At 41.8% G+C, this 12,571-nt stretch overlaps 1 protein-coding gene across 1 annotated transcript; it reads right to left on the reverse strand.

Moving 5' to 3' along the window:
• Window positions 1-543: 543 nt before the first annotated feature.
• LOC132983282 (uncharacterized) lies at window positions 544-8,944 on the reverse strand. Its single transcript, XM_061049545.1, has 11 exons — window positions 8,463-8,944; window positions 7,427-7,807; window positions 5,678-6,043; window positions 4,588-4,941; window positions 4,485-4,502; window positions 3,271-3,334; window positions 3,134-3,177; window positions 2,100-2,250; window positions 1,887-2,000; window positions 1,602-1,669; window positions 544-705 (listed from the first exon to the last, which is right to left on the reverse strand). The coding sequence occupies exons 1-11, from the start codon at window positions 8,844-8,846 to the stop codon at window positions 682-684; spliced, it is 1,968 nt and encodes a 655-aa protein (XP_060905528.1). The 5' UTR covers window positions 8,847-8,944; the 3' UTR covers window positions 544-681.
• Between the last annotated feature and the right edge of the window lie 3,627 nt (window positions 8,945-12,571).

The raw sequence follows: 12,571 nt of genomic DNA on the forward strand, positions 1-12,571 counted from the left end.
AACGGTGGATAAAATTATCCTCGGCTCGAGCTGCAATCACCTGTGGCCTGCGTTGTTGTGTTAGCATGCTAATGTTAGCGCTCTTTAGTTAGCTCGTAGCTTCACATTGTTGTGTTAGCATGCTAATGTTAGCGCTCTTTAGTTAGCTCGTAGCTTCACATTTCATGTAAACTGACACAGAATGAGCGTGATCTAAAAACTCTTACTAACATCCAAATAATCAGTGAGTATGTTCTTCTCTCTAGTTCTTGACTAAAACAGCTTTTATACACAAGGGGAGGAGCCGGCCGTCCCGTCCATGTAAACACGGCTCTGACAACAACACAGCCAGCGGGACTCGAGCTTCTCCCTCATTGTAGACAGTCATGACTCAGAGACACATTTACACAGGATAGACTGGATTCATGATTTATTTATGTATGAAATGTGGCACATTTCTTTAATACCTCCTGTATAGACAACATGTATGTAACACAATGAACCATTTGGATTTGTAAGTAAAATACATGTATCTTTTGGCAAAAGAAAGTTCATTAAAAAGTGTAGAGAAGAGTATTTTTTTATGTAAGTATCAATTTGACAAAGAGACAGTTCATATATGTGATCTGAAAATGTATTTTTGCTGCTCAGTCGTGAAAAACATTCCTCCTCTGCTCCATCAGCGCAGCACCTTTCCATTCCTCAGAAGATGGCTGATCTGATGAACTAAAAGGGGCAAAAAAGAAGAATTTTGCACGTTGTCAGTTGTAATGAACCTCGTAAAACTTAAAAAAAGTGACATAATAAATACACTGAACCATTAATATTTCCCCCTAGTCTTTCTACAAACCCCCCAATGATGAGAAAAGTCCATCCTCTCCGTCTTCTGCCTGCTCTACTTTTTAGAAAATGTGTGCTCAAACAGGCCGTTTGGAGATTTTCCCTTCATGACATCACAAAGGGCAGTAGCCCCTCCCCCAGGTGGGTGACACTCCCACAGCTAGGTGTTTGTTCTGCCCTCTGAGTCTGCCTTCTCACCGTAAACAATAGGACATGGAGCGAGAAAGCCTGAGGCACCTGAGCCCTTCCAGAGAGGGGGCGTGGTCAGACACAGCTCATTTACATATTTAAAGGTACAGACACAGAAACAGTCTGTTCTGAGCAGGGCTGAAATAGAGGGGTTTATAGACATGATCAAATACAGGATCAGAGTGGATTTAGAACAAGAAACTTCACACGTTTTGAGGAGCTCTGAGACTTATTTACACTGAAGAAGAGGAGGAGGATATGTCAACTTCAATATATTTTCTGTACAAAACAATCATCAGTTCACAATTTTTAAAATATAAAGTTTGTATTTTTGTATGTTTTTAATCATATATCCCCTTGCGCATTCTTTAATCTTGCAGGCTACTCTCCTGTTTATCAAACTGCTGTATATGGATTAGTTTTTCTATTTTATATCCTCTCAATTATTTGCCAATTGTTTAACTGAATGTCTTGGTACCTGTCTCTGTTGCATTGTTGTATCACTGTAATGTCAGTCCTCTGAAGCAGTTTTATCTTCCTGCTAAACTAGTGACCATTACTTTAATTATATTGATGAAAACATTTAAACTCACCTGTCTGAAGGAGAAGCTGGCCACCTTGCAGTCACACGGCAGATTGAGAAGTTGTGACTCGAAGCGTTCTGAGACAGAAGGCAAATAATTAGAACTCAAACAAAGAGAAGTCAAAAAACCCACATGTCCTGAAAATAACTCTTTACCATCCAAACCATAGACTGTAAATATTAATGGATGAAGCCTGAGTGACGTCACCCATCATAAATATTACTCCTCTACTTTGCAACTTTGTTTTATTACGATGTGTTGAATATATAAAAATACAACTTTTGTTTGGATTACCTGTGAGGATCTGAAGTTTTGTGATGACTGCCACAAAGTCGTCGTATTCGATCCCGTTTTCAGTTCGATGGTCGCGCCACAGAGTCCTGAAGGTTTCTTCGCCGATGTTAAACTCTGCGTAAAAAAAGAAGATAAAGGTTTGCCACTCGGTCACTTCAGGTCGTGTTATTATCTGTGTGTTGGTCCTGTAATATTAAAGACATAGTGTGTTACCGCGGGCAGACAGAGCTTTCTTCAGCTGGGTTTGAGTGACAGACGGAGGATTCCTACTCTCGTAGCTCTCCACATACTCCCTCCTGACCACAGCCACATAGTGCTCCATTTTGAAAACCTCCACTGAATCCAGGTCTTCACTTTTATCTGCCTGAAAGTTCTGGTTAAAGAGCTTAGTGCATGATGGCTGCTTCTATGTCTAACAAAGGAATTGAAGGTTGCTGACTTTTTTGAAGGTTGCAAGACTCAAAACATAAAGCCGGGTTGTCTGGGAGGAAATGTAGCTCCTTTTCTGAACTCACAGTTTGTTTAATCCCCTCAAAGGAAGATACAGAAGCTGATTTATGAGAAAATTATAATGTCTTGATGATGGGATAGGACTAGTAATGTCCATCCATCTATCCATTGATCTTCTACAGCTTGTGGTATCTGAGACTCCCAGAAACTACCCAGTAACATTTCCCTCCTGGAGGATTCCAAGGTGTTCCCTGGACAAATGGGATGTTTAATCCCTCCAGCACAATCTGGGTTTACCCAGAGTCTCTTCTCAGGTGGACGTGCCCGGAAAACCCCCAAAGAGAGGCGTCCAGGAGGCATCTTAATCAGATCCCCAAACCACCTCAAATGGCTCCTTTCAATTTGAAGGAGCAGCGGCTCTACTCCCAGCTCCTCCCGAATCCTGAGCTCCTCACCGTATCTCTATTGCTGAGCCAAGAAACCCTTCAGAGGAAACTAGCTGCCTCTTCAACATGACGGTTTGGTACAATGCTCCCATTACTGCCGACACTGAACCAACCCGCCTGTCAATCTCACGCTCCGTCTTTCTCAAACTCGTGAACAAGACCCCAAGATACTTCAACTCCTTCACTTGGGGCAAAAACTCACTACCTACCTGGAGGGAGCAATCCACCGTTTTTTGTTTTCTGGGGACTGGAAGTGTATGACAACCTAATTATGATCACTACATGTGGTTAAAAGCAGAGGTTGAGCAGGTCAACAGAAACTGTAGTGAAGTGTGACAAAGTGAAGGATACATCCATGAGAGTCACCAGGAGGCGAGCCGTCCTCAGAGTCAGGGCTAAATTGGGGGAAATGAAAGTGATCGTTAGTGTAAAAACGGTCTCATAGATTACAAACAAATTAGATTAGAATTAAAGAGAAATGAACCAACATCGGCCACGGACAGAATATCCAGCAGCAATCAGTTTAGCAACAACATCCTCAGCAGTCAGCATCTGTTGGAAACAAGGCCAAGAGAGTTTGTATCTTCACACACAACATGCAGTAAGCCGATTAATCCAATTATAAAGCAAAAATGATAACTTAAATACGTTTAGCAAAAAAAATAAGCCGTTTTTTTTCTGAAAAACTGTGTTGTTAAATTCAAACAGATGTTGAAGAACACAGTCCTGCTGCAGGATTTGCACTTCTCTAATGTTCAACAGCCACTCAAATCAACAATCTCTTAAACTTAAAACCTCGGCTTCATTATTTTCTAATAAGTACAAAACGTTTGGGACTTTTTGATACACAATGCAGGGGCGTGTCCAGGCTTTTTTTGACTGGAGGGCAACTGGGGCACTGACTCATGAGATGGCGTGAAGTTTGTGGGTACACACATGCAAATAAAATATTTTTTTTATTACCCTTTCTTTACCTGTGAAGACATTTCCAAAGTCACAATTTAAACTCATATCCCTGTTTAATAAAGATTTTATATACAACATCAGAGTGCCTCAAACTTTCAGTACTTTCAAACTTTGTTTGTCATCAGGACAAACTTTTTCTTTATTAACTAAGTCACAATTTAAACTACTTAAGTACTTAGTAAAATTACATGTAAACTCTTGTACACTGTCTAACTTGAAAAAATAAATTCAAGGGCAAGTAAGTCCATTACAAGTTAAACAGTGTGCACAAGTTTTTGCTTAGACATTTTTATGGAAAGAGCAAACTATGCAAAACAAATTTTTTACAAGTGAAAGTACAAACTAGCAACCTTACCTGACAAGTCCAATAAACATCTTATTGTGAGATATTATGAGCAACAAAAAGGCCTAAATTGCTTGTTGCCAATGGTGCAAACAAATGTTACCAGTTAATTTTCTTAAAATAAATTCCCATATCTCATTTTTAGAACAGAGCTGTGGATACACAGATAAAAACTCTTCACGCAGAGCCCCTCATCAACCAGTAGATGTCACTAGTGTAAAAATCAACTTGATCCCTCACCAGGTTCCCAACCTTAAACAAGGCTGCTTGTGTTTGTTGAGACAGGCAACCAAAATAGATCAATATCTCTAAATATTATATCTTTAGATGTGTTTCTCAATAACAACAAAACTTTAAACTTCAAATTTTTTAACACTTGGAAGAGTGACATACGTCGGGCCTGCTGTCCTCCTGTAAAAGAAAGAAAGAAAGAGAAATAGAGTTAGAAAATTGTATCTTCATAATTCTCCGGTCATTAGAAACATCAAGTTCTTACTGATATGCACATCTCCTCTGGGAATGCGTTACACTGCAGCTCCTCTGGCCAGGAAACACCAAAGCTGTGCATCAAACCCTCGCAGCCTCGTTTGGCTCTCTCACAGAAGGACCTGCAGGGCTTCTGCACTTCCCCCGCCACACACTTGGGGGCGTACACCGTACACACAAAGAGGCGGATGTCCACTGAGCACAGTTTCTGCACAAAGGAGTTGAAGAAAGACATCTTCATCACTGCATCTCTTTGGCTGGCGTGTCCCAGGAGGTTTGGAGTGATGGTCAGGTTGTAGGACAGGCCCTGACACACCGGGATGGTGATGGGCTCACAGATTCCCCCGTTGCTGCTGACTCCGTACTGAAACAAGACACAGGTGCACACTGTCACTCAAAGTGTTATTTTCTTAGACCTGGTTAAATGGCCTGTAAAATGTGTGTGTTGCCTATTAATGCAAAGTCAATTATTTAAAACAAAAGTTAAAAATGTAAAAAAAAAAAAGTGGTTATAATAAGTTAAAGGAGCAATGTGAAATGCTGACCCCTAGTGTTTAAAATGGGTACTGCAGTCTAAATTCTAAACATCATAGAGAGCTGTCTCCCCCCCCCCCTCTAGAGTCCGTGCTCTCACAGGTCACCATGTGGTGGACTCTGAAGCTTCAGTGTTTATCCAGCTCTGCATGGGTCTGTAAACCTTTCTGTGTTCTAACCTCTCTCCATTTTTCAAAAGCATCTCCAATATTGATCCTAGTTTGAGCACGTTTCTGCTCGTGGAGCTTATTAGAAACATGCAGAGGCTTTTTAGGTCGGGTACAATCACTTCTATCTGAACCACTTCTCTTGACCGCTTCCATCGCTGCAACACCTGTTGACCTGATAACTGCTCTCATATCTGACAAACCGAGGGGCGTCCAAAACGGCCTGTGTGGGGGGGTGTCTTAAAAGCGCCTACCTTCTCTGGTCCAAACAAATCCAGAGCATTCAGGAGCAGAATCTAAAGTTAGAAGGAGGACATACTGGCTGCTGCATTGTTGTCAGAGAGGCCAGCACTTCAACATGTTTCCTTATGGTGTGGAGTAGAATCAGAGCATACTTACATGTTCACAGGACTCGGTTGTAAATCTTTCACACTTGAGGGTTTCGGGCCACCTTAATCCGAACCTGTTCATCAGAGGTTCGCAGCTGGAGCGTGCCTGCTCACAGAGCGTCCTGCAGGGAGGCTGAGGTCTTCCTGACTTGCACTCGGGGGTGAAAACGGAGCACAAGAACGGCTTCAGATGGGGGGAGCACTCCACCTGTACAAGCGATGCAAAGGTTTGTATCGACTGGTCTACGTCCCTCTGATGTACGTGGCCGAGAAGGTTTGGCAGGACGGTCTCGGTGTAAGGTAGGCCGATGCAGAGGGGGACGGAGATTTTCTGACACACTCCAGTGGGTATTGTTGGCAAAACGAAGGCTGGTCTCTGGAAAAGAAGAAACACAGATAAGTAATGTATGCCTGATGTTTGTCACAACTATACCTACAGGACATTTTGTCTGACTCCGACTTTAGCCGATCGTTTTGAAAAGACAGAAAACAAGATGTCATTTTCAGAAAGATCCAGAACTGGTTTTTGCAGCCCATTACAATGTGGGAAAGGTGTTTATGAACTGTTACCATATTTACAAAACTGCAAATCGGGACACTTTAAAATCGTAAAATCAAAACGGGTGAGTTAGTTTAATCGTTTATTTGAGTCAGGGACAGTGTACAAAAAAACAAAACATTAGTCTCAGAAGAGAAGAGATGCTTTGTACCAGATTTAGCTAGCTAGCTAATTTCCATCTGTTGTCCCTGGGCAATAAAAACTACAAATCCCACTGTTGCATCCACCAAAGTGCTCTGTGGATGGAGGGTATAGTAGTAGTATAAGTATAGCAGCAACTTGAGTTACGAGAACATCAAATGGACTGAAGAGACAGCACACAATGTGTACCAGTCTGAATAGCAGTCTGAGTTTCCGCTGGTCAGAAAACAGTCCTAAAGCAACAGACAAAGCATGTTTATTTCAAACTAAAACAATAGGTACTCAACATAAGCATATCGCTCTGTTGATTTTCTTTTTTCCCCCTGGCATGTCATTTTCTTCTTCATGTTTACTGTATAATTGGAAACAAATTACAGACATTTATTTTGGGAGCACATTTCCATGTTTTCAGTTTAAAAATGTTCCTTTATTCCAATTATCGCAGCCATACTGGTCTCTCTGTATGCAGGCTATATGTTCTTCTTCGAAACAGAAAGCATTGTAGGTCACCACAAAAGGATAAAAAATCCTGAACAGTGTGTGCCGCTAAAAACATTAACTAATCAGACCAAAATCATTTTGTTATACCAGGCTGTAAACGTGTTAAATTCTGCTGTCAAAATGTACTTTTTAATATGGGGTGTGTGTGGGACTGCCGGGTCTACTGGAGCCAGCCTCAAGTGGACACTCCAGGAACTGCATTTTTTTTTTTCACTTCAGCTTTGGCTTCATTTTACAACATCAGAGGTTGCTGCTTGTTGCTTAGTTAGGAAGTTTGGCTCACGGCACTTTTGCTAAATACTTTAGTTTGCCAAATACTTTCTTGTATTCAAGGAAATTTTACCATGAAAACACAAGGTGAATGTAAAGGAAACCTGTCCTGGCATAAGCAGCTCAAGAACAGGAAATAGTTCCCATAGTCTCTGTTAAATGCTAAAGTCTGTGACCATGATGTTTTAAGATTTAGGAAGGTGTAAGACTTGAATCTTTTAGAGGTCTTTGGTGTTTGATGAAAATAATTCCATCCATTCTTCAAAGAGTCAAAAGTAGGTGACTTACTCGTTCACAGGATTCAGTGGTAAACTTGTCACACTGGAAAGATTCAGGCCACTGGAAATCAAATTTGTTCATCAGAGATTCGCAGCCGGAGCGTGCCTGCTCACAGAGTGTCCTACAGGGAGGTCGAGCTCCTCCAGCCTCACATTCAGGAGCGAAGAGGGAGCACAGGAAAGGCTTTAGCTGAGGGGAGCAGCCCACCCTCACCAGGGATGAAAACTGTTGCATCTCCAGGCCGGCTTCCTCTTGACTTTTGTGGCCAATAACGTTGGGCATGATCGTCTCTGTGTAGGGAAGGTCTTTGCAGAGAGGGACGGTTATCGTCTCACATGTTGCAGCAGCAGCAGCAGCAGGAGCTTCTGGAGCAGCTTGGCTCACTTGACCCTGTTTGAACAAAAACACATTTCAGTGCTGACTCAGTAAATTAAAAATATTCTTCTGTGTTTTCCAACAACCCTAAAAGCACCTGCCCCCCATTTTCTTTTCTTTTTTTTTTAGAGTTATGCCAATTGGGATTTGTCGATGGCGTCATGGGACACTAGCTGTCTATAAGAACCAAATGGTTGGTCAAAGTGTACCTGGCTGCTTAGCCCAGGTGTTAATTAAACCATTTCACCTGGGCGTTGTGACCACTGACAGCGCCACACCGCTTCAGCTAACCTCGACACACATTAAACTTCCTCAGGTGGGCACAGTCCACAGGAGATCAGATTCAGGTGTCGGTTTGTAGCAGACGCTCACGTTTATGGAAAGTTCAATATGACTGGACCTGTAACCAAGCTACAACAATGTTTCTCGTTTACTATTTTAGCTGAAAACACTATACCTTTTGTCACATCTTGGCATTTTGAGTGCCTGAAAACACACAAAAAAACAGGTTCCAGAGTGCCCTCGACTAAACTGGTTATGGTTTTATTGTCTTGTTTGTTTTATTACTATGTGTTGTGTTTTATAAAATTCCATGAACTTGTACTTATTGGCTTTTTAATGGTATGTAAAGTTCTTCATAAATAAAGGTTTCATTAGTATTCTCACTCACCTGGACACAGTCATTCTCAGGTAAAGACTCACAGCGCAGCCTCATTGGCCAGGTCAACCTCCTGGTTTTGAAGGTCGACTCACAGTCGGTCTTGACCTTCTGACAGAGAGCTCGGCACGGTTTCATCCGGTTGACGTCCTCCGAGCCGCATTCAGGCACTGCGACGCGACACATGAGGATGGCGATGTGTGGAGAACACGCCGTCTCCACCATCTGACCGATCTGCTGCAGGCTGTAGCCCGTAGCTCCGGTCGGACTGGCCGTAGTGGAGTATCCTAAACCTTGACAAAAGGTGGACGTCACTGGTTTGCAGTTCCTATTTATTCCACGAGCACGCTGAAGAGACAGCAGCAAACTCAAAACCACGAAAAGTAAACGCTTCATGACTCTCACCGATCTCACAACCCTGCCCTGTGCGGTTTCAAAAAAGCTTCTGGAGGTTTTGAAAGCAGTGTGTCTTTGTTGCCCTTGCTGAGGAGGTGGAGTAGGAGTCCACGAATGGAGCTCCTAAGAACATGGCACTGATTTAGGACCATTACCAAGGCCGCAAATCAATAAGATGCTCGACACAAAGTGAGAGCCAAACTGGTCCCAGAGCAGCAGCCTCATTGTAGGAGGAAGACTTCCCAGAAAGTCCACATCTGGATGTGATCTGTGTGCTTTCTGTGTAAACCTTGGGGGGCAAGAATTAGTTGCACAAAAGCTGGCTCAATAAACTCAAGTTGTGCATGGAAAAATATTTAACAACTAATGAGAAAACAAAGTCTAAATATGTTGTGATTTAAAAACAATGCCCTCAGTTCCCTGTATTCGTTTTCTGTAAACAATGACTTCAGTTAAAGAGTGACCTGAAAAGACAGCAGAGCAGGAACATGTTGGTAAGAAATACTAAACAGCCGGAGACTCTGCCAATGAAAGGCGTCTGATCCGACCTTCACAACAGGGTCCTAAGACGCTGACTAGACTCTTCTCCTCTGTCGCCCCCCGGTGGTGGAATGAACTTCCAAACTCCATGTGATCTGCAGAGTCCCTCTGCACCTTTAAGAAAAAGCTAAAGACCCAGCTCTTTCATGAATACCTACTAACTTAATGATGATGGTCTCCATATTATTGATGATGATGATGGTAATGACGATGGTTTTTGTTTGATAACGACGACTTATAAGATGGTTTCTATACTGATTAGAGCTCTCAAGAACTGCCCTCAATGTTGTGCTTTGCCTCTGGTCACTTCCTGTCAGCACCTCTGTGTCCAATCGGACAGCGCTGGCTCCCCTCAAGGTTGCGTTTTTATGTTTCTTATATTTTTACATTTTTAAATTGTAAATCATATATTGTAATTGCGTCCATATTTTATTATTTAAGTTGTTCCTGTTTTTGCTTTCTTTCCTTTGTTAACTGTTTTTTGCACCAATACACCAAGACAAGTTCCTTGTATGTATAAATGTACTTGGCAATAAAAAATTATTCTGATTCTGATTCTGAGATGCTTTTTGAAAAATGGAGAGAGGTTAGAACACAGAAAGGTTTACAGACCCATGCAGAGCTGGATAAACACTGAAGCTTCAGAGTCCACCACATGGTGACCTGCGTGAGCATCGACTCTAGAGAGGAGGGGGGGGGGGGGAGACAGCTCTCTATGATGTTTAGAATTTAGACTGCAGTACCCATTTTAAACACTAGGTGTCCGAGCTACATATTGCACCTTTAAGACTTTATTCTTGTAAATTAAATACAATATTCCTATAGATATACATCTTGATTTGTTTTCATTTACAACTTTATTCTCATGATTTAATTAATTCTTAATTCTTGTAATATTGCGGCTTTCTTCTCTTACTACCTTACTCATTATAAAACTCAAATTAACAACTTTATTCTTTTGATTGTATAATATTAATACTCTGATCTCAAATTTTTTCTCAGATTTTTCTCCCTTTATGTGGCCCTCATACTTCATCGTTATATTTGAGGGTTAGCTGTGTCAATGACAAATTAATGTCATTGTGTCATTATTTCAAATTCATTTGACAGTAAAGAACGTGAATCTTGAACCTTGAACCTTGAACCCTGAACCTTTGCCCCGACCAGTTGATATCACTGTCACTTAAATGCTTTGGCAGGCCCCTCGTCCGTCATGGTGGGAGAGCAGGAGGTGGAGGGGGAGACGTTTCTGTCAGTGTGAGCGACCCCGTGTAGAGAAACCCTCAGCAGGAGTAAACCAACTGAGGAGCTATTAGACCTGAAGCAGAGCCCAAAGACGGCTTCTGTTTCAGAAACGTCCTCTGGGTGAGAAGTTTAGAGCCAGCTGGCTCTGTAAAAATATCCTGAGGAGAAAGTTTTTCACTGTAACGTCCACTTCCAAAAGAGCTTCATGGCCGTGCTGTCCTTCTGTTTGAATAAACTTCTCACCTGGTTAGATTGTTTAGCTCCTAAACTAAAGATCTAATTCTTAAAAATGTATGAATTAGAGACATTGTTGATCCCTTGAACAACAGGGAGGAAAGTGAGCTGGTTGAACTGATTACCAAATCCAGATCTATTTTTTTTCAGGATAAAACCTGTAAAACAGCCAGCCTGTGGATAGAGACACTTTCCTTGAGGAGGTTGGTTCTACTCTGATGCCCTGTAAACGTTTCTCTTGAGGGAGGTCGGAGAACAGACTGGGTGCCTGCCTGGAGGGTAGAGTCCTGTATGATGTGTAATACCTTCATCTTGCAGCAGGTGGTGTTAATGTTCTGTACTTGTGGCCGTTGTGATCCAGTGACTTTACTGCCCTCCTCCTAATTTATGCTCCTGTGTCGTAATGCTTTCAAACCAAACCAGTGTGCTCCATGTAAGAATGCTTTCAACTGCTGCTCTGTAGAAAATTGTAAATATGAAGTATTTCTTGAGACACCAAAGATTCGTTTTTTTTACTTTTTTGACTACAACTCTCTGATGTTCAAGGACCCAGGAGAAGGAGTCTGGGATGTGGATCAGTGAGTTGGGCAAATTGGGCATTTCATTTTCTGAAAACAGTGACAGTTCTGAGTTTCAGAATTGTATATGTTGTCTTTGTGCTGTTTTGATTTAGATAAACACATTTTGTACACATCATTGTGTCATGTACAAGAGGGTAGGTATGTCTTCCTTCAGCTCAGTTACACAACAATATTGCAATTTCAGTTGCTTTCCAAGATGATTCATCCCCAGAGTATATCCATAGGTCTTCTATGAAGCAGTTTAAATGACTTAGAAAATAAGAAATACACTTCAGACCTCTCATAATGTTACTGTGTTTTAATTCATTAACACCAGCGAGCGTGGATCCTGCTGCGTCTGTTTTTTTGTTGTTCTTAAAGTTCCTGTGTTACCTTCAGCCTCTTGATAACTTGTTAAAGATCAGAGCTCATTTATCTCGTGATCAGACGGAGACGATCGAGCTGACAGTAAAAAAAAAACAAAAAAAAACGTCCTCTCTAATGAGTCCGACCTTCTTAAATGTTCTGCACTCGGGCTAATTAATGGAAGTATAGTCTGCTCCGTGCCGGGTCGCTGACAGCCTCAATGATGTAGAACAGGGTTTATTAATCACCGCTCGCTCGGGGGCTGATGATGTCACAGGCAGGCCAGGGAGGTCAGGTCAGGAGGTCCCATCACTGGTGCACAGGTAGAGGTCTACTTTTGTCTGAATCCACTGTCATGAGGAAAACCTCGCTGCTTGGTTTGAGTACAGCCAAAATTTCAGGAAAAGAAAAGTTTCATGTTGTTATTGTGCGCTGATCAATTTAAACGATATCGACTGAACATGACACGCTGATATTTAGATGAAAGGCGGGCTGAAGATACAGTCTAACATTTTGGAACCCAACTTTGACTTTTAACAGAACAAGTAACTGATCACCGAACTATCCCTTTAAAAGTCCTCTTAAAGGTGAGCAGGCCGGCTTAACGCAGCTGGTCTCGGATCTGTTTAAAGTCTTTATATGTGATGTTTCACACTTAAATATATAAATCAAGTATATCCTCTGAAAATAACTCTGTGAGTCATGACTGTCTACAATGGGTGTAACACCCGAGTCCCACTGTCTGTGATGTTTTCAGAGTTTTCAGAGTCCTATCTTCAC

This window comes from Labrus mixtus, chromosome 11, assembly GCF_963584025.1.
Source record: "Labrus mixtus chromosome 11, fLabMix1.1, whole genome shotgun sequence".
Lineage (NCBI taxonomy): Eukaryota > Metazoa > Chordata > Actinopteri > Labriformes > Labridae > Labrus > Labrus mixtus.